This window comes from Ictalurus punctatus, chromosome 6 (assembly GCF_001660625.3).
Source record: "Ictalurus punctatus breed USDA103 chromosome 6, Coco_2.0, whole genome shotgun sequence".
NCBI classification, from domain to species: domain Eukaryota; kingdom Metazoa; phylum Chordata; class Actinopteri; order Siluriformes; family Ictaluridae; genus Ictalurus; species Ictalurus punctatus.
The window spans coordinates 1,148,030-1,170,745 of record NC_030421.2 but is presented as its reverse complement, the minus strand read 5'-3'; the positions used below and the strand labels follow the sequence as shown (position 1 = coordinate 1,170,745).

General features: G+C 40.4%; 3 protein-coding genes and 1 long non-coding RNA gene across 4 annotated transcripts; 3 read left to right on the top strand and 1 right to left on the bottom strand.

Moving 5' to 3' along the window:
- The first annotated feature begins 2,308 nt into the window (after positions 1 to 2,308).
- On the top strand, positions 2,309 to 5,327 carry LOC108266916 (NADP-dependent malic enzyme, mitochondrial). The gene is made up of 4 exons (XM_017470748.3): positions 2,309 to 2,730; positions 2,906 to 3,079; positions 3,162 to 3,260; positions 4,533 to 5,327. The coding sequence occupies exons 1-4, from the start codon at positions 2,635 to 2,637 to the stop codon at positions 4,692 to 4,694; spliced, it is 531 nt and encodes a 176-aa protein (XP_017326237.3). The 5' UTR covers positions 2,309 to 2,634; the 3' UTR covers positions 4,695 to 5,327.
- Positions 5,328 to 7,143: 1,816 nt separating this feature from the next.
- Positions 7,144 to 13,608, bottom strand: LOC128632896 (uncharacterized). Its single transcript, XR_008396516.1, has 2 exons — positions 13,435 to 13,608; positions 7,144 to 7,176 (listed from the first exon to the last, which is right to left on the bottom strand). It is a non-coding gene; the product is annotated as an uncharacterized LOC128632896 (long non-coding RNA).
- LOC124628228 (E3 ubiquitin-protein ligase TRIM35) lies at positions 9,086 to 12,817 on the top strand. The gene is made up of 6 exons (XM_053680656.1): positions 9,086 to 9,746; positions 10,134 to 10,229; positions 10,322 to 10,552; positions 10,681 to 10,703; positions 10,789 to 10,907; positions 11,350 to 12,817. Exons 1-6 carry the CDS (start codon positions 9,348 to 9,350, stop codon positions 11,892 to 11,894), a joined length of 1,413 nt encoding a protein of 470 aa, XP_053536631.1. The 5' UTR covers positions 9,086 to 9,347; the 3' UTR covers positions 11,895 to 12,817.
- A 4,193-nt stretch (positions 13,609 to 17,801) lies between the features above and the next one.
- LOC108266211 (E3 ubiquitin-protein ligase TRIM35) lies at positions 17,802 to 22,716 on the top strand. Its single transcript, XM_017469251.3, has 6 exons — positions 17,802 to 19,858; positions 20,249 to 20,344; positions 20,437 to 20,667; positions 20,796 to 20,818; positions 20,905 to 21,023; positions 21,469 to 22,716. Exons 1-6 carry the CDS (start codon positions 19,460 to 19,462, stop codon positions 22,011 to 22,013), a joined length of 1,413 nt encoding a protein of 470 aa, XP_017324740.2. The 5' UTR covers positions 17,802 to 19,459; the 3' UTR covers positions 22,014 to 22,716.

The following is a 22,716-nucleotide window of genomic DNA, read 5'->3' as shown; positions in this document are numbered from 1 at the left end:
TAGGGGTGTACTCACTTTTGTTGCCAGCGGTTTAGACATTAATGTCTGCGTGTTGAGTTATTTTGAGGGGACAGCAAATTTACACTGTTACACAAGCTGTACACTCACTACTTCACATTGTAGCACAGTGTCATTTCTTCAGTGTTGTCACATGAAAAGATATAATCAAATATTTACAAAAATGTGAGGGGTGTACTTACTTAATACCCTCTGTAATGAGCTTGTGGACATCTCTAGATGGCCCCTCCTACCTTGTCTGAGTGCCGAGTGGTGTTTCCGCAGGAGTCACTGTATTTGCTGACATGTCGACCTTGTCTGGTCTGCTTGTGGGCTTCCTCTGACCTCTGGACCCCCTGGATAAATGACCACCCTGTCCACACTTGAAGCAATGGTCACATTGGTTTCTTTCATTCTTGGCTTTACAGTTGCTGCATCCCTGCTTCCAGATCACTCGTGCCTGCGGAGGAGATCTAGGAGCTTCCTGTACTGTCTTCCTAATTTCTTCCATTTCTCTTTTTAGTTCTTTTATCATTGCATAAAGCTCAGTCTCCTTGCAACTAGCTGGTGGTTGTGTTTCAGGCCTTTAACGCTTGCTGAAGGTGTCTGATCCCATCCACCCACCGCTCCTGAGGCTTCTTGTGTGGGCTGTACTTTCATTCTCAACTTGCGTATTTTTAATTCTTTATTGTTATTACTGAATTTTTGTTGTCTCTCCCTTTCAAGGCTCGCTGCTTCGTTGGTTTTAGTGATCAGTATATCATCTGTGAGTGTTGGGTCATCTAAATAATTCTTTAACTGGTATTTGACATTATCACTAATTAGTCCCATTCTTATTGCCCTCAGAAACTTCTTCTGAATTAAATTGGTGCTATACTGCTCTTTCGAGCCAGGCTCCCTTGAGGAGACTAGGAGTCTCTCTTTTAGCTCTATGGCACTAAATGAAAAGTTCTGTGGGGACTCGTGGCTGTCCTGTGTGACATTAATCAACCGATGGTTCAAATCCACAGCTGTCCTCCTTGAAGTGGCCTTTTAGAATTGTCTGGAGTTGTGGGAGGTTGAGATCTGCTTTTATCTCCAGCATGTCCCGGAGGTGTAGCCCTGGGCTGATAGCTCTGACTACCGCTTCGACAATCTGAAGCTCACTGTGCCCCCTTTTCACCCCGAGGTCAATTTTGTGGATCAAATTTGTGTGCGACAGTTTATCTCTCTGACCCCTCTCTCCAATCTGGCCATTAATCTTAAAGTCCCGCTTTATGGTCACTTCAGGAGGTTGGATGACGGGTGGTATTACTGGTTGAATAACCATGACTTGAGTAGGTTGCTGATTTGCCAATTTATTTGTCAGCTGTTTTATTTCTTGCTCAATATTCTTTGTCGATGTCTGAAAGCTAAGTTGTAACGCTGTAGTGTTCCTGCAGAATGGCTAAAACTGACGCATGGCCAGCAGCATCCTCTACAGCTTGCAATGGCCACGTGCATCCTCCTTCTATCGAATTAGCATGGGGGATCAACCTCTTTAGAAAGGCATTTGATACTTCCACCTCTTCATTTTCAGTAGTTCTCTCAGCTGTTGTTGATTAATCGGATCAGCGTGTGCTTTCTTGCCTTATTTTCAGTAGGGACTTTTGCTTGAGTACACACCTCTTTTAATTGGTCAACTGTTAACTGCACCAAGATCTCATTCAGCTCATCCTGCAGTTCCTCCAGCTCCATCATGGCTCGTGTGTCGAGTCCACTGCTTCACTTTTCCTTTTTTGGCACTGCTGATCCCGGGTTTCGGCACCAATATTTGTTGCACACATTAAAACGAGTAATGCATGTTTTGTGTAATGTAGCTTCTTTATTTTGCTCACCGTTGTCTTTATGTTCTGTAATTAATTACAATTCATATGAATCATTAGAGGACAGAATACACGCTGCGACAGTGCAGCTCAACACCCCGAGCAGTGGTGTTCTAGCTCTTTGCATTTACGGGCGTTTTTCCCTTACCGCTGGTCATCAGCGCCCTCTACTGGTATAACTACCAAGTATTCTTTCGGTCTCTCATCACGACTAATATTTCAACGGTAATAGTTCAATAACTATAACAACAAAAAAGACATTTTATTACATAAAATAATATGGGGGGTGTCTTCTTATTAACAGTTTCCTCACAATTTATTAATGTGTAATACAAAATAAACTTAAGGAATTTAGATTAAAACACTGTTACGCCACCGCCGGCATATGGCGCTGCGGCACGGCGTCTAAGTGGACTCGTGACTTTGTTTTGATTCGTTCGCTTGCTGCTTGAGACATTGACTTATGTTTGAGGATGTCTTTAATTTGCCCCAGGTGTCCATGCTTTAGTTTGATTATGTTGGCTATTTAAACCCCTCGGTGGCCGTGCACGGCGCGCAGTATTATTGTTTGTAGTGTAGATGTTTATGTTAGTTATGTCAAGTGTGAGTTTGTATAGAGAATGCGTTAGCATGCTAAGCGGTCTTGTTTCCATGTCTTGCTCTTGCTTTTGCTTTTGCTTCATGCCACGATTCCAGTTTCTCGTTTCCCTGTTGAGACCGCGTTTTCTTTGTTTTGTTTATCTGTTTATTAATAAAGACTTTGACCTGCATCCGCTTCCAGATTATAAAGGACATGGCATCCTTCAATGAGAGGCCCATCATATTCGCTCTCAGCAATCCCACCAGTAAAGCAGAGTGCACTGCGGAGCAGTGTTACACACTCACAGAGGTAGTGCAGACCCCCCAGGTCTCACACTGCCTTAGAGTCAATGTACATGCCTGATTGATTTTCGAGATAAAGGGGACATTGGTCATGTGATATATGCTTTATGGCGGGATATGATAGCTTGCTCCTTGTAACATTGCACTTCCTGATATAACGTGTGTAAACTGTCTGTTGTCAGGGTCGTGGCATTTTTGCCAGCGGTAGCCCTTTCAAGAAGGTGACTCTCTCAGATGGACGCACTTTCTACCCAGGCCAGGCTAACAATGCGTACGTGTTCCCTGGAGTTGCACTGGGTGTCATTGCCTGCAGGGTGCGTCATATATCTGATGATATTTTCCTCACCACAGCAGAGGTAAATATGCGTTTTAAATACAACGATCAGACAGATCACTCTGTAAAGAAAGTAGACTGAATATATTCGATGTGTGTATCAGGCAATAGCTGACATGGTTACAGAGGAACATCTGGCTGAAGGCAGATTGTACCCCCCTCTCAGCACCATCAGAGAAGTGTCCTTCAAGATCGCCATGAAGGTTAGTGACAGGAAGTCATCTTGGAACTTTCATGACCGTTAAACACCACCATTTTTCCTTTTGCTGTTTGTTCATCTGCGTGCTTATAAATGATAGTATGCCGTTGGAGAGATTTGAATGCACTCATGTAGTTACAGTGGATATAAAAAGTCTACATGCCCCTGTTTTAAAACTGCACGTTTTTACGATGTAAGAAATGAAACCAAGATAAATCGTGTTGGATATTTTCCCACGTTTACCATGATCTAGCAGCCAATATAATTTAAGTGAAATTTAAATAAAAACATTTTGGGAGAAAAGGGGAAAACGAATCACAACCTGGTTGCACAGCCCTTAACTAATACTTTGTTTGAGTGTTTTGTTTGTAATCTAGCGCTGTCTTTTTGGGGTTAGAGTACCGATTTGATTTGGCAGTTGTATTCCACTCTTCCTTCCCCCCCCCCCCCCCCCCCCAAACAAAAAATGTTGCTATTTGTTTTTCACTTGAATTTTGTTGGTTGCTAGATCACATTGAAGGTCGAAATAGATCTGACATGATTTATCTTGGTTTCATATTTCTATAGGTATGTGTACCTTTTATATCCACTGTATCTTATGTGGTTATAACCTGTTGCCCAAGTTTTTTTTAGTTTTTTTATTGAACTATGAGCGTGCTGGACTGGCACAGTGGTCTAAAGTTTGCTCTTTTACCCGTTGTGACTTATAACTGAGAGAGGAAACAACAGAGCAGTTGAGGGTTAAAGGCCTTGCTCAAGGGCCCAACAGTAGCAGTTTGATGATGCAGGGATTTGAACTCACGATGTTCTAATCAGTGGCGCAACGCCCTGACCAATTCCTGACAAAACCATGGCCAGTAGTGAATGGGAATCCAAAAGAACATAATCGACCCTGCTCTTTGGGTAGGAAAAATGGCCTCCCCCTTTCCCTGCTCCATCTGATTGGAGAAGTCTGCCAGCTCATGTATACAGCATAGAGAATTTAGCCATCTCCTTTAATTTCCCCTTGGGATCAATAAAGTGTCATCTTATCTTATCTTATATTATATTATCTTTAGCATGTTCGGTTGCTTATGCAGCATTTTTTAAAAGATGCTCTGACTTCACACCTTGGAACGTTAGTCTTTACTCCCCTACATAGGAATTGGCACAACTACACGTAGGCACAACTAATCGATCAAGTAAGAAAACAGTTATTTGAGTAGTAAAGTATATGTCTTGTGATATCAGTGCATTTATTTCCCCTTAAAGTCCCACTCTTGTGCTTCTCTTTCAGATTGTAGATTATGCTTATAAACACGATATTGCTAACTGGTATCCTGAGCCCAAGGATAAAGAAGCCTTTGTATTGTCACATGTCTACAACTCTGACTACGACTCCTTTACGCTGGACTCCTACACGTGGCCAAAGGAGGCCATGGCAGTTCAGGATGTGTAGTTTCTCTGGGTGTTAGCTTCTCTCTCCTGCCTCTCAGAGGGAGCCACATTCAGCACCATGCCTCAGCTCATCATCTAGCTTGCTTTTTTTATTCATAATATATATTTTTTTCCTTCTCTATATCTAGACTTGTCTAGATTAAATGAAGACCTCCCATTCTTGAAACATTGCCCCCGGTTGCAGGTGCCAAAGGGTCTGCCTGTGTAATTCATTAAATGCTCAGACTCCAAAACACGGACGTCATATTCGTGTACAGTAACTGCCTGTAATGAGTTGAAGACTTCCATCAAGAAAACTGTTCCACTTATTTGCTTTTATTGTAAACTCCACTGCCTGCATTGTCATATGGATTACGCCAAAGGATGGCTTGTATCAGAAATTTTTAATTACAGTAGCAGTGAATTATGTGTCGACCTCAACAGATTGCTATTTATATTATGATGTAGCCCATAAGTCCTGAGTGGATAACTAAGAAATGTGTAGTACTGTGCTGAGTGCGATTCGAAGGATTGTTGCTATCTATTATCGGTTTATGAACATTTTATGCTTATTAGTGGTACACTACAAAAGAATTCTATTTTCAGATATTCAAGGAAGGGCAAACAACGGTTTTGAATAAATAATAAAATCACACTTGTTTGTGTTGTAGTGATGAAAGGGTATCCGGAGAAAGGTCAAGGATTTTGGACATAAATATGGTTGCAACTCATGTTTTGGATATTCACAATGAATTATTATAAATATATTATTTAATAACACTTCCATCTTTTTCAGTCCTTTCTGTGATTAGAAAGGATATGATTAGCAAGTTTAATCCAGATTGCGATCTAGCTAGCTACGTAACTAGCTACTAGATTTTAACATGTCTTTAGAGTGTAATCAGAAACCATCAGAATTGCACCATCTGCCCATAAAAAATGTTTTCAATGCTGTGATCAACAAAAGAGGAGAGTGTGAGATTCTCTCGTGGCCTCATTTGTAAAGTAAGTGGGGTATGTAGTATTGTGAAATAACACCCTGCACACCTGTGTATCCTCGCTCCTAGCTCCTCTGGAAGCTTCCTCTTGGTGCAATAAAACTGATATGTCCTTCAAGATGATAGACATCGAAGCTTCCAATGGATGCTTCCTCGCTTTTCGTCCTCCAGCCCGTGACCCAGAACTCAATCGAAGTCAGCCATCTTGAAGGACATAAATTCTCTGATTGTGCCACGAGGAGGCGAGGAAGCTTCCAGAGGCGCTAAAAGTGAGGATACACAGGTGTATCCTATACAGAAGTGTTTCTTGTCCAAAATCCTCACCCACACACATTCCCCTCCTCCTTCACATCTGCCACAATCTCAAACAATAGCAGGAACTCTAACCACTCATACATGTAAGTATGCTGCATGATATTGTAAATGGAGACTGTATTGATGTAATAACATTTGTTTGACATAACCATGTACATTTTAGAGCATTTAAGCATGTTTTGAACTCTTAAGCGCTATTAACTCTTACATCTAAAGTTAAACACGTTTGAGTTATGCATTACATAATGTAATGCATCTTTATGTTCAAAATTATATGCTCCTCGTATTTGACAATAGAGAATGACCTTTATATAGGCCTAAAGTTATTTCAATTTAAATTACCGCATTGGTCATGCACGTTTTTTTTAAAACTGTGTTTCTTTATACGCTTATTATTCTTCTGAGACCCAAAAAATTCATTGCTACTCCTCCCAGAGCATTCAAACTACATGAACCAAACTTGGCAAAGACCTTCAGCCGGTTCTGACTCGAGTTGCAATGACTTCAAGTGATCGGAATGACAGAATTCCAGATATGGAAGCACAAAATGGCCCAAATTCCCATGGACTTGCATTAAAAATATGACCGTTGTAACTCCTTGAGCTTTCAAGCTACTTCCCCTAAACTCAGCACAGTCCTTAAAGCTGATCAGACTGGTCATGATCTATTTTTCCAAACTGGTCGGATTCTCGGTATTCCTGTTGTGGACAATGAATATACCAAGAACTCCCCTTCACTTATGTGGCATTCCCAAGTGGAAAGAAACGTTTATCTAAGTTTAGTAAATCCAACTACGCCACCCTGGGGGAGAACCAGGGAAATACTCCCAAATAAAAGGCACACAAGTTTTACCAATCTGGGCAAAGAACACGAGTGAGACACGAGTATGAATATAAAAATTATGTTTTATTATAACACTTAAAACTTAACAAATAAATATAAAATCACTCTCCCATGAAGCGCAATAATAATTATAAAACTAAGCACGTCTCCAGGCCCAGGCTTGGCAGGGACAAGGCAGGCCAGCTACAGCTCGGGAGGTCATCCAAACCCACCTCAAATCACACCAAAACCATCAAACACTACCTTCAGCATGAGGAAGGTGTTGTCTGCACACTGAGCACGCTGTGAAACACACCACCGAATGAAGGCAGCTGGTCTCCCCTGTCCCACACCAAGACTCACCGGCTCCTGGAGAGAAAGAAAACACCCGTTAACCCAGAATTACACAAACACTAAACAAACAGAAAAAGAATGATATATTTTATACATATTACACATACATACAGAAATATTACAGACGGCGTGGTGTGGTGTGTGTAACACTCAGGCCCACTGACACCACATGCAATAGAGGCAGTTAAACAGCACCGAAGCAGAACCAGAATTATGTTTAAAAGTAAATAAAATGAAAAATATAGCCACTATAACATGGAGACAATAAGACATAACATCACCCCAGCAATAGTAAAGTGATTGTGTGGGAAAACAAACCTGATAGAACAGGGTTGAAGCTGGAAAAAAAATTATTTAACAATTAGCCTCTCACACTACCTGTGGTTAGAACACAGGCCAAAAATACATCAAAAACTAAAGTCAATAAAAACAACAACAAACAGACACTAAAACAACGAGAAATAACAGGAAAAGAAAAGACAGCACAAAGAGAGAAAAACAAAATAATTACACCAGAAACAAAAGTAAAGCTGATGTGCAACACAGAGGAGGCAAGTCACGTGACCAGACAGCCCAAGTGTGCTGCTAAGCAACACGATCAAAGCAAAGACCGACCGAACCAACCCAGAAAAATGCTCATAAACAAAGCGTTCAAGTAAAACTATACTGCGAAGCAATAAATAAATAAAGCAATAGGATGTCCAACAAGCACATATGGGTGTCACGGTCAGGTGGCCACATACTTTTGGCCATATAGTGTACAGAACTACTGCTATGTGAGTGTCAATGAGAGGCTGAAAATGATCCAATCCACAAACCCAAAGAAGAGCTGCTCAGTGGTGTTCCTATGGTGGTGTCTCTGGTGGCATGATTAAAGGGATAGAAGAAAGCTGATTTGCACCTGCACTAAAATAGAATATCTCTGTGTTACAAATGTCTATAAAGTGACAGAAATTCAGTAACTCACTCTGAACTGTCCAGTTTACAGTTTTGGTCTCGCAGTACATCATTCAGCAGGTTCACTCCTGGGTCTCCTTGTTTATTACCATACAGATCCAGCTCTTTCAGCTGTCATGAGGTGTGTGTGTGTGTGGCTGGGTGTATGTAAGACAGACACAGAAAGAGAGCGAGAGAGAGACAGAGAAAGAACTCACCGCAGTATCTCCAGAGTACAGTGTGGATTCTGCAGTCCCTCAGAGAGCAGCTTCACTCCTGAATCTGGCAGGTTATTGCCCCTCAGATACAGTTCCCTCAGACTGGAGGATTTAGAACCGAGAACTTTGGACAGAATTGCACGGCTTTCCTTTTCAAGATTACATGAACGCAGCCTAAGAGAGATGTAATGATAAATCAGAACACTGACATCTCATCACACACACAGTGCCTTCTGAAACTACCTCACTTCTTCTGGTTTTGCTGCAAAAACCCTAACAAGCAGAAGCTACAAGTACTTAAATACAGTCATTTAGTTGGCTGTCTTAATCAGAAAAGAAAGATCCAAGAGATCATGGAAGTCAAAGGAATCAAGTCTAGCTTTACCTCCCGAGCCTACATAACAGCTGTAATTAATCACACATGGAACTGGCTAGGACAGGGGCTTGGGTGCCAATATTTAAGAGAGTAGTAATTAACTGGCATATACAGGGCACCTCGCAAAGGTGCAGTGGTTGCAGACCCCACTCCCCCTCCAGCTGCAGACCTCACTCCCCCCTCCAGCTGCAGACCCCACTCCCCCTCCAGCTGCAGACCCCACTCCCCCTCCAGCTGCAGACCTCTCTCCCCCTCCAAACTTTTCATTCTCAGTCCAGAAGACAAGTGCTGTTAATGAACTCGTATTCAGTATTTAAACAGAAGTGATCTTTATCTGCTGTTTCTGCTGTCAGTGATGAGTGGAACAGGTCATATCCTGTCTCTCTAAAACTACTCCCATTAAGGAAGTACAGAGTCCGAGACGACTGCAGTCCTTTTGCAGTGTTCTGCTCTGGTGAGTTTAGTTTTATTCTCGGTTTATGGAGAATTCTGAGTCTCATTTTCAGCTCTGTGAAAGGAAGTGATTACTAACTGGACATGCAAAGTCGTATATTAACTTTATACAAACCTGAAATCAGGGTGTGATTACTTTTGATCAAAGTGAAAGTGAATCTGAACATTCGGACTGGAGAGAACAACAACAGCAGCAAAATAAAATGGCTTCTAAGTTTTCAAAGGAAGATTTCTCTTGTCCTGTGTGCTGTGAAATCTTCACGGATCCTGTTGTTCTGCGCTGCAGTCACAGTGTGTGTAAAGTGTGTTTGCAGAAGTTCTGGGAGACCAAAGGATCCAGAGAATGTCCTGTTTGTAGGAGGAAGTCGTCTATGAATGAACCTCCCATCAGTCTGGCCTTAAAGAACCTGTGTGAGACTTTCTTACAGGAGAGAAGTCAGAGATCTTCATCAGCGTCTGAAACAGTCTGCAGTCTGCACAGTGAGAAACTCAAACTCTTCTGTCTGGATGATCAACAGCCGGTGTGTTTGGTGTGTCGAGATTCAAAAATACACACCAACCATAAATTCTCTCCCATTGATGAGGCATCAACAGACTGTAAGGTAAATAAAATGTTCCTGTAAAAGGTACATGTAAAAAAGAGTTTATTCTACATATCAATATCTACAGGTTCAATATAAACACAGTGTAATAATTCAATAATAAATTATAATTATCTTGTGATAAATTAAGAAACATAACAAATGTGAGGCTGCTATTCCATCATCTTCAGATTTTCAGCATCTGAAGTGTCTCCTGTATAAACAGGAGCAGATCTTCCATGTTAGACTAAAGCAGTGTACACCAATAAACCCACATCCTATAAGTCTACACTTTTCATTGTTTCTTCTGTACTTGGTGCATTTGAAAAGCTCTAATGAGTGCTTGTAAGAGAGAATACAGCTATTACTAAACACAGAGTCTCCATGCAGTGTGTTGATTTGTTTCAGGAGGAGCTGAAAACTGCTCTGAAGCCCCTACAGGAGAAACTGAAGATCTTTAAAGACTGTAAACTGAACTGGAGTCAGACTGCAGAACATATAAAGGTTAGAATCAATAAGATGGCTTTGATATTAGAATGATATTTTGCATCACTGCATAATCTGTTCTCTTTCATTTGATTTCCTCTTCACTGCAGATTCAGGCCCAACACACAGAGCGGCAGATTAAGGAGGAGTTTGAGAAGCTTCACCAGGTTCTACGAGATGAAGAGGCAGCCAGGATAGCTGCACTGAGAGAGGAAGAGGAGCAGAAGAGTCAGATGATGAAGGAGAAGATTGAGAAGCTGAGCAGAGACATCTCATCTCTTTCAGACACAATCAGAGGCGTAGAAGAGGAGATGAGAGCTGAAGACGTCTCGTTCTTACAAGTGAGGATCATTTAGTCAGTGTTTATACTGTGAGAAAGTAAAACTTCTTTCCATCATCAGAAACGTCACATTTCAGTGGTGTAAAAATGTCAGTCAGATCCACTGATATTTGCTTTGTTGTTTTACAGAACTACAAGGCCACAGTGAGAAGGTGAGTGATGTGCTTCCTGTCTCTCTCGTTCTCTGTGTTTCTGACTCCAAACCCACAGCAGCACTGACTCCTGAATGCTTTTCAGAGCTCAGTGCACACTGCAGCATCCAGAGGATCTTTCAGGACCACTGATCCATGTGGCAAAACATCTGGACAACCTGAAGTTCAGAGTCTGGGAGAAGATGCAGGACGCTGTCCAATACAGTAAGAATCTCTTTCTTTCTGTAAACTTTCTGTTTCTGTGCCTTTGTTAATAACACTAAAGTGTTTTTTATAGTGATGTTGTATTTGTTTTGGAATTATTATTATTATTATTATTATTATTATTATTACACACATATTTGGTCACCTTTTGAACTGATGTAATGTAAGGGAACTTTTATTTTGAAAGGCTTCTGATGCGTCAGACTGTTCAGTGGTTGAAGCTCGAGTGTAAAAATGGATCGTTGCAGCGGTTTACAAAAGTTTTAGTTTTACAATTCTTATAAAGATTGTTTACATTTGTAATTTAAATACACTCGGTTATATATGTTTATTCATTAATATTGTAATTACAGTTATCATTTCCTTGGATTAGGCTAATGTTAGCTACTTCCATGCTAACGCAATGTTTAAGTTAGTTTAACTCCATCGTGTGTGTTTTCAGCACCTGTAACTCTGGACCCCAACACTGCTCATCCTAAACTCATTGTATCTGATGATCTGACCAGTGTGAGACGCAGTGATGAGGAACAGAAGCTTCCTGATAATCCAGAGAGATTTGATGATTATTGCTGTATCCTGGGCTCTGAGGTGTTTAACTCAGGGACACACTGCTGGGACGTTGAAGTAGGAGACTGTACAGTGTGGTATGTGGGTGTGATGACAGAATCTGCTCAGAGGAAGGGAGATATATCCTCCAGAAGTGGAATCTGGTATGTGAGGTATTATGGTGGTAAATGTAGAACATGTTCTACACCACAGTCACCCACTCTCCTCTCAGTAACACAGAAGCTCCAGAGGATCAGAGTGCAGCTGGACTGGAACAGAGGAAAGCTGTCGTTCTCTGACCCTCTCACTAACACACACATACACACTTTCACACACACTTTTACTGATAAATTACTGCCATTTATATTTGTTGCTTGTAATAAATCTCCTGTAAAGATCCTCCCACTTCAGTGCTCTGTAAGAGTGAATCAGATCAGTTAGAGCTGATATTGTTTTATTCCAATTCATTAATGAAATATTGCTGATGAAAAGATTCATGTTCCTTGTGAAAGTCTGTTTTTACTGAAGCTCTGAACACTTCATTGTGGAATTTATTTTGAAGTGTGTAACGACACAAGACGGTTAACAGGAAGTAAGCGCAGGAGCAATGTCTTTATTAATAAACCAATCAAACAAAACCCAGGGAACGCGGTCTATACTGAACTAGACTAGCTAGATTACACATGGGACTAGAGTCTAGGCATTACACCAAAACAGGACATGGAAATAAGCCCGCTAGCATGCTACACTCATTCGTTACTACATTCAAACATATAGCTCTAATACTGCGCGAAGTGCACAGCAACACAAGGGGTTTAAATAACCAACAGAATTAAACTAAATCACCGACACCTGGAGTAAATCAACCAACGCTTGCACACAGGGAGAATGAAAACAAACGAACCGCGCGTGCCCATATACAAGAGTCTCGTGCACGCGCGCTCAGTAGCAGTCTTTGCGCTTCGACGCCGCAGCGCCCTCTGCCGGCGGTAGCGTAACAAAGTGTTATGTTATTATTTCGACTCGCCTTATCAGTTACATCAAAATAATGTGAAAACTCAAAATAATAAGGTAATATCTCGAATATTAATATATCTTGAAATTCCAAGATATTCATTGAAATATTTTAAGTAAAAATAACGACCTACTGTGTTGAAATAATGAATTATTAAATAAAAATAATGTGATAAAGTTCAAATAACTCCATAGTACATTTCCCCACAATTTTCAGTTCAGGGCTTCCAGAAACAAATAAACTACAGAATGAATTTAAAATCATAAAAATATGTTTAAACATAGATCTCTATCTCTATTCATTTTATTCCTGAATTTAAATCATTGTAAATAAACTGAGGCTTTAAAGACTGGTGTCTTTACTGTATTTGTATTGTTAGCGCTATGCTGTTAATCCTGGGTGAAATGTTTAGCTGGATGTGTGTTATGTGTGAAACTGTGCAGTGGAGGAGATTTCAAATTGAGCTCTAAGTTTCCCTCCACCAGCAGTTTGTGGTTTTGTAAAGATCAGATGGATCTGTATGTTAATCCTGCATTAGATGCTGATACACAATTTAAAATGCAATTCAGAATGAAATGAAATCACTTTGTTCACAGTGAGAATGTGGGGCGGATGTGGAAGAGAGAGTGATGGGGAGAGAGTCAGACATTAAAGGTGCTAAAAACAACAATTTTATAATAATACTGTTCTCTAGAGTCATTTAACCACAAGTTCTGTTCAAGTATCATGCTATTCATCCATATTTCCACAGAGATCATCCAAGAATTAAATCATCTACGACCCTCAAAAACACAAACTCAAATTCCCTTGATTCTCAGTGAAGTAAAAACACATCACATGACCAGTCACATGACCGATCTTCACATTCACTATCACCAGAGTTCCGATTAGACTAAACTGTTTGTGAATTTCAGAAACATAGGATGGCAGGGGAATGCTCATTAATATGAATAAGGAAAGTGTTACCTGATTGGCTGGTGAAACGTTCCGGCTCTGACGTTTCATGCTGCTGCACGCGACCGTTCTATGACTGCTGTCAAATGACATCCTGAGGAGATCCACAACTCCTCTTAAATGTGTGTATTTATCAGCATTTATCTGAAAGCTACATTCTGAAACACTACTACACTCAGCACAGAACTTTACATATGTGGCAATCTTCCAAGTGGAGGGAAAACGTCCATCCCAAATTCAGCAAATCCAACTGCGCCACCCTGGGGGAGAACCAGGGAAATACTCCCGAATAAAGGCACACAGATAAGTATCACCAATCGGGCCAAGGAACATGAGAGTAAGACATGAATACGAATATAAAAATGTATATAATGCTGCTCTCTGAGGGACTGCAGAATCCACACTGAACCCTGGAGATACTGCGGTCTCTCTCTCTCTCTCTCTCTCTCTCTCTCTCTCGCGGTAGAGGAGCGAGTGTGGCGTCTGTCGTGAATAAAACAACCTTTTTAGCCTAAGACAAAAACTTAAGAGACAGAGTTTAGTAGATGTCAAAAAGTACATAAACTTTATTGAAAATCAATAAAGTGTGACAGTCTGCAGAGTGTCCGAATTGTACATAAACATGTCTTTATTTACCTCCCTTAAGCAGTAAAATTATCCCTAGGTGTGGCATTCAACTTTTCTTTTTAGAACAGACCAATCTCCATTGCCTTAACTAATTATTCATATCCACATGATACCCCACTTTTGTGGCGCATGCGCAGCCAGTTGTATGGCTGTTGTATACAGTTGTATGTATGTATACAGTTGCAGTTGTATGTATCCGGGGCAGAATGTAGCTGGGCCTGCTGGAGCCGTTCCCCCTGCGGCTGCAGCTCAGCCCGCTGCTGAATGCCCCGGAGGTGCTGCTGCACCAGAGCCCAGTGAGCGCCTGTGGGAGCTGATGGAGGCTCACGAACTAAACGACATATGGAGAACTTTAAATAAAATACAGAGACAGTGCACGTGGGCCCACTCCATAGATAACACCCTTTCCCTAGCAAGTCTGGATCGCTTTTCTGGATTTAAACATCAGTTGACACTTTTTACAAAATGTTTTATTGTTCCAGTAGGCCTCTCTGATCACAGCATGGTGCAGTGTATAAAAAAAAAAAAAAAAAAAATTTAAAACCAAAGAGTGCTTACTGGCATGTTAACACTGCACTTTTAGAGGATACTAATTTTAGACAATCTTTTATTTATTTCTGGAATGTTTTTAAATCGGAGAAGGTGGCTTTTAGTTCTGTACAACAGTGGTGGGATGTGGCTAAAGCTCAAATTAAAGCAATTTGTCAACAGTACACTCTTTTTTTTTTATTCATAATATATATATATTTTTCCTTCTCTATATCTAGACTTGGCTAGATGAAATGAAGACCTCCCATTCTTGAAACATTGCCCCCGGTTGCAGGTGCCAAAGGGTCTGCCTGTGTAATTCATTAAATACTCAGACTCCAAAACACGAGCACATTAAAATAATTTTAAATAGATGAATATTCATTTTACGCCACTCCATGATTAGCGCCGCACTGTTGTGACTGTGCACTCCAGTCTATTTGTATATAAAATCCCTCTTTTTAAAAACACTCCTTTCTTTGTGATATGATTTTCCTCCAGCATTACCTACGGTTACGCTGCTGTTATCTATGTAGGGACGTCATATTCGTGTACAGTAACTGCCTGTAATGAGTTGAAGACTTCCATCAAGAAAACTGTTCCACTTATTTGCTTTTATTGTAAACTCCACTGCCTGCATTGTCATATGGATTACGCCAAAGGATGGCTTGTATCAGAAATTTTTAATTACAGTAGCAGTGAATTATGTGTCGACCTCAACAGATTACTATTTATATTATGATGTAGCCCATAAGTCCTGAGTGGATAACTAAGAAATGTGTAGTACTGTGCTGAGTGCGATTCGAAGGATTGTTGCTATCTATTATCGGTTTATGAACATTTTATGCTTATTAGTAGTACACTACAAAAGAATTCTATTTTCAGATATTCAAGGAAGGGCAAACAACGGTTTTGAATAAATAATAAAATCACACTTGTTTGTGTTGTAGTGATGAAAGGGTATCCGGAGAAAGGTCATGGATTTTGGACATAAGTATGGTTGCAACTGATGTTGTGGATAATCATAATGAATTATTATAAATATATTAATTTATATATATATATATATATATATATATATATATATATATATATATATATATATATATATATATAACACTTCCATCTTTTTCAGTCCTTTCCGTGATTAGAAAGGATATGATTAGCAAGTTTAATCCAGATTGCGATCTAGCTAGCTACGTAACTAGCTACTAGATTTTAACATGTCTTTAGAGTGTAATCAGAAACCATCAGAATTGCACCATCTGCTCATAAAAAATGTTTTCAATGCTGTGATCAACAAAAGAGGAGAGTGTGAGATTCTCTCGTGGCCTCATTTGTAAAGTAAGTGGGGTATGTAGTATTGTGACCCCTATGGGGTCTGAAATAACACCCTGTACACCTGTGTATCCTCGCTCCTAGCTCCTCTGGAGCTTCCTTGTGGTGCAATAAGAGAACTGATATGTCCTTCAAGATGACAGACTTTGATTGATTTCCACGTCACGGGCTTGAGGGCGGAGGAGCGAGGAAGCATCGATTTGTGTATTGAGAAGCACACCAATACTCAAGAATGAGATACACGATGTGTTCTTGATATTGAGGATGCATCGGATGCACACTCGGGGTGCTTCTCAATACTCCAATGGATACTTCCTCGCTCTTCGTCCTCCAGCCCGTGACCCAGAACCCGATCGAAGTCAGCCATCTTGAACGACATAAATTCTCTGATTGTGCCACGAGGAGGCGAGGAAGCTTCCAGAGGAGCTAAAAGTGAGGATACACAGGTGTATCCTATACAGAAGTGTTTCTTGTCCAAAATCCTCACCCACACACATTCCCCTCCTCCTTCACATCTGCTACAATCTCAAACAATAGCAGGAACTCTAACCACTCATACATGTAAGTATGCTGCATGATGTTGTAAATGGAGACTATATTGATGTAATAACATTTGTTTGACATAACCATGTACATTTTAGAGCATTTAAACATGTTTTGAACTCTTAAGCGCTATTAACTCTTACATCTAAAGTTAAACACATTTGAGTTATGCATTACATAATGTAATGCATCTTTATGTTCAAAATTATATGCTCCTCGTATTTGACAATAGAGAATGACCTTTATATAGGCCTAAAGTTATTTCAATTTAAATTACCACATTGGTCATGCACGTTTTTTTTAAAACTGTGTTTCTTTATACGCTTATTATTCTTCTGAGACCCAAAAAATTCATTGCTACTCCTCCCAGAGCATTCAAACTACATGTACCAAACTTGGCAAAGACCTTCAGCCGGTTCTGACTCGAGTTGCAATGACTTCAAGTGACAGAATTCCAGGTATGGAAGCACAAAATGGCCCAAATTCCCATGGTCTTGCATTAAAAATATGACCGTTGTAACTCCTTGAGCTTTCAAGCTACTTCCCCTAAACTCAGCACAGTCCTTAAAGCTGATCAGACTGGTCATGATCTATTTTTCCAAACTGGTCGGATTCCCGGTATTCCTGTTGTGGACGATGAATATACCAAAAACTCCCCTTCACTTATGTGGCATTCCCAAGTGGAAAGAAACGTTTATCTAAGTTTAGTAAATCCAACTACGCCACCCTGGGGGAGAACCAGGGAAATACTCCCAAATAAAAGGCACACAAGTTTTACCAATCTGGGCAAAGAACATGAGTGAGACACGAGTATGAATATAAAAATTATGTTTTATTATAACACTTAAGCATCATTAAAACTTAACAAATAAATATAAAATCACTCTCCCATGAAGCGCAATAATAATTATAAAACTAAGCACGTCTCCAGGCCCAGGCTTGGCAGGGACAAGGCAGGCCAGCTACAGCTCGGGAGGTCATCCAAACCCACCTCAAATCACACCAAAACCATCAAACACTACCTTCAGCATGAGGAAGGTGTTGTGTCTGCACACTGAGCACGCTGTGAAACACACCACCAAATGAAGGCAGCTGGTCTCCCCTGTCCCACACCAAGACTCACCGACTCAACAGCACCGAAGCAGAACCAGAATTATGTTTAAAAGTAAATAAAATGAAAAATATAGCCACTATAACATGGAGACAATAAGACATAGCATTCACCTCAGCAATAGTAAAGTGATTGTGTGGGAAAACAAACCTGAAAGAACAGGGTTGAAGCTGGAAAAAAAATAATTTAACAATTAGCCTCTCACACTACCTGTGGTTAGAACATACAGTGAGGGAAAAAAGTATTTGATCCCCTGCTGATTTTGTACGTTTTCCCACTGACAAAGAAATGATCAGTCTATAATTTTAATGGTAGATTTATTTGAACAGCGAGAGACAGAATAACAACAAGAAAATCTAGAAAAACGCATGTCAAAAATGTTATAAATTGATTACGCCGTGATCAAAAATGCTCATAAACAAAGCGTTCAAGTAAATCTATACAGCGAAGCAATAAATAAATAAAGCAATAGGATGTCCAACAAGCACATATGGGTGTCACGGTCAGGTGGCCACATACTTTTGGCCATATAGTGTACAGAACTACTGCTATGTGAGTGTCAATGAGAGGCTGAAAATGATCCAATCCACAAACCCAAAGAAGAGCTGCTCAGTGGTATTCCTATGGTGGTGTCTCTGGTGGCATTGATTAAAGGGATAGAAGAAAGCTGATTTGCACCTGCACTAAAATAGAATATCTCTGTGTTACAAATGTCTATAAAGTGACAGAAATTCAGTAACTCACTCTGAACTGTCCAGTTTACAGTTTCAGTCCCGCAGTAGATCGTTCAGCAGGTTCACTCCTGGGGCTCCATGTTTATTGCCATACAGATCCAGCTCTTTCAGCTGTCATGAGGTGTGTGTGTGTGTGGCTGTGTGTGTATAAGACAGACACAGAGAGAGAGCGAGAGAGAGACAGAGAAAGAACTCAACGCAGTATCTCCACGGTACAGTGTGGATTCTGCAGTCCCTCAGAGAGCAGCTTCACTCCTGAATCTGGCAGGTTATTGCCCCTCAGATACAGTTCCCTCAGACTGGAGGATTTAGAACTGAGAACTTTGGACAGAATTGCATGGCTTTCCTTTTCAAGATTACATGAACGCAGCCTAAGAGAGATGTAATGATAAATCAGAACACTGACATCTCATCACACACACGGTGCCTTCTGAAACTACCTCACTTCTTCTGGTTTTGCTGCAAAAACCCTAACAAACAGAAGCTACAAGTACTTAAATACAGTCACTTATTTGGCTGTCTTAATCAGAAAAGAAAGATCCAAGAGATCATGGAAGTCAAAGGAATCAAGTCTAGCTTTACCTCCCGAGCCTACATAACAGCTCTGATTAATCACACATGGAGCTGGCTAGGACAGGGGCTTGGGTGCCAATATTTAAGAGAGTAGTAATTAACTGGCATATACAGGGCACCTCGCAACGGTGCAATGGTTGCAGACCCCACTCCCCCTCCAGCTGCAGACCCCACTCCCCCTCCAAACTTTTTATTCTCAGTCCAGAAGACAAGTGCTGTTAATGAACTCGTATTCAGAATTTAAACAGAAGTGATCTTTATCTGCTGTTTCTGCTGTCTGTATTGAGTGGAACAGGTCATATCCTGTCTCTCTAAAACTCCTCCCATTAAGGAAGTACAGAGTCTGAGACGACTGCAGTCCTTTTGCAGTGTTCTGCTCTGGTGAGTTTAGTTTTATTTTCGGTTTATGGAGAATTCTGAGTCTGGTTTTCAGCTCTGTGAAAGGAAGTGATTACTAACTGGACCTGCAAAGTCATATATTAACTTTAAACAAACCTGAAATCAGGGTGTGATTACTTTTGATCAAAGTGAAAGTGGATCTGAACATTCGGACTGGAGAGAACAACAACAGCAGCAAAATAAAATGGCTTCTAAGTTTTCAGAGGAGGATTTCTCTTGTCCTGTGTGCTGTGAAATCTTCACGGATCCTGTTCTCCTGCGCTGCAGTCACAGTGTGTGTAAAGTGTGTTTGCAGAAGTTCTGGGAGACCAAAGGATCCAGAGAATGTCCTGTTTGTAGGAGGAAGTCGTCTATGAATGAACCTCCCAGAAATCTGGCCTTAAAGAACCTGTGTGAGACTTTCTTACAGGAGAGAAGTCAGAGATCTTCATCAGCGTCTGAAACAGTCTGCAGTCTGCACAGTGAGAAACTCAAACTCTTCTGTCTGGATGATCAACAGCCGGTGTGTGTGGTGTGTCAGACTTCAAAAATACACACCAACCATAAATTCTCTCCCATTGATGAGGCATTAACAGACTGTAAGGTAAATAAAATGTTCCTGTAAAAGGTACATGTAAAAAAGAGTTTATTCTACATATCAATATCTACAGGTTCAATATAAACACAGTGTAATAATTAAATAATAAATCATAATTGCCTTGTGATAAATTTAGTAACATAATAACAAATGTGAGTCTGCTATTCCATCATCTTCAGATTTTCAGCATCTGAAGTGTCTCCTGTATAAACAGGAGCAGATCTTCCATGTTAGACTAAAGCAGTGTACACCAATAAACCCACATCCTATAAGTCTACACTTTTCATTGTTTCTTCTGTACTTGGTGCATTTGAAAAGCTCTAATGAGTGCTTGTAAGAGAGAATACAGCTATTACTAAACACAGAGTCTCCATGCAGTGTGTTGATTTGTTTCAGGAGGAGCTGAAAACTGCTCTGAAGCCCCTACAGGAGAAACTGAAGATCTTTAAAGACTGTAAACTGAACTGGAGTCAGACTGCAGAACATATAAAGGTTAGAATCAATAAGATGGCTTTGATATTAGAATGATATTTTGCATCACTGCATAATCAGTTCTCTTTCATTTGATTTCCTCTTCACTGCAGATTCAGGCCCAACACACAGAGCGGCAGATTAAGGAGGAGTTTGAGAAGCTTCACCAGGTTCTACGAGATGAAGAGGCAGCCAGGATAGCTGCACTGAGAGAGGAAGAGGAGCAGAAGAGTCAGATGATGAAGGAGAAGATTGAGAAGCTGAGCAGAGACATATCATCTCTTTCAGACACAATCAGAGGCGTAGAAGAGGAGATGAGAGCCGAAGACGTCTCGTTCTTACAAGTGAGGATCAATTAGTCAGTATTTATACTGTGAGAAAGTAAAACTTCTTTCCATCATCAGAAACGTCACATTTCAGTGGTGTAAAAATGTCAATCAGATCCACTGATATTTGCTTTGTTGTTTTACAGAACTACAAGGACACAGTGAGAAGGTGAGTGATGTGCTTCCTGTCTCTCTCGTTCTCTGTGTTTCTGACTCCAAACCCACAGCAGCACTGACTCCTGAATGTTTTTGCAGAGCTCAGTGCACACTGCAGCATCCAGAGGAGCTTTCAGGACCACTGATCCATGTGGCAAAACATCTGGACAACCTGAAGTTCAGAGTCTGGGAGAAGATGCAGGATGCTGTCCAATACAGTAACAATCTCTTTCTTTCTGTAAACTTTCTGTTTCTGTGCCTTTGTTAATAACACTAAAGTGTTTTTTATAGTGATGTTGTATTTGTTTTGGAATTATTATTATTATTATTATTATTATTATTACACACATATTTGGTCACCTTTTGAACTGATGTAATGTAAGGGAACTTTTATTTTGAAAGGCTTCTGATGCGTCAGACTGTTCAGTGGTTGAAGCGCGAATGTAAAAATGGATCGTTGCAGCGGCTTACAAAAGTTTTAGATTTACAATTCTTATAAAGATTGTTTACATTTGTAATTTAAATACACCCAGTTATATATGTTTATTCATTAATATTGTAATTACAGTCATCATTTCTTTGGTTTAGGCTAATGTTATCTACTTCCATGCTAACGCAATGTTTAAGTTGGCTTAACTCCATCGTGTGTGTGTGTGTTTTCAGCACCTGTAACTCTGGACCCCAACACTGCTCATCCTAAACTCATTGTATCTGATGATCTGACCAGTGTGAGATTCAGTGATGAGGAACAGAAGCTTCCTGATAATCCAGAGAGATTTGATGTTCATGGCTGTATCCTGGGCTCTGAGGTCTTTAACTCAGGGAAACACTGCTGGGACGTTGAAGTAGGAGACTGTACACAGTGGTTAGTGGGTGTGATGACAGAATCTGCTCAGAGGAAGGGAAATATATTCTCCAGAAGTGGAATCTGGTGTGTGTGGTATTCTGATGGTGAATATGGAACACGTTCTACACCACAGTCACACACTCTCCTCTCAGTAACACAGAAGCTCCAGAGGATCAGAGTGCAGCTGGACTGGAACAGAGGAAAGCTGTCGTTCTCTGACCCTCTCACTAACACACACATACACACTATCACACACACATTTACTGATAAATTACTGCCATTTATATGGGTTGTTTGTAATAAATCTCCTGTAAAGATCTTCCCACTTCAGTGCTCTGTAAGAGTGAATCAGATCAGTTAGAGCCGATATTGTTTTATTCCAATTCATTAATGAAATATTGCTGATGAAAAGATTCATGTTCTTTGTGAAAGTCTGTTTTTACTGAAGCTCTGAACACTTCATTGTGGAATTTATTTTGAAGTGTGTAACGACACAAGACGGTTAACAGGAAGTAAGCGCAGGAGCAATGTCTTTATTGATAAACCAAGCAAACAAAACACAGGGAACGCGGTCTATACTGAACTAGACTAGCTAGATTAAACATGGGACTAGAGTCTAGGCATTACACGAAAACAGGACATGGAAATAAGACCGCTAGCATGCTACACGCATTCGCTACTACATTCAAACATATAGATCTAATACTGCGCGAAGTGCACAGCAACACAAGGGGTTTAAATAATCAACAGAATTAAACTAAATCACCGACACCTGGAGTAAATCAACCAATGCTCGCACACAGGGAGAATCAAAACAAACGAACCGCGCGTGTCCATATACAAGAGTCTCGTGCACGCGCGCTCAGCAGCAGTCTTTGCGCTTCGACGCCGCAGCGCCCTCTGCCGGCGGTAGCGTAACAAAGTGTTCTATTATTATTTCGACTCGCCTTATCAGTTACATCAAAATAATGTGAAAACTCAAAATAATAAGATAATATCTCAGATATTAATATATCTTGAAATTCCAAGATATTCATTGAAATATTTTAAGTGAAAATAACGAC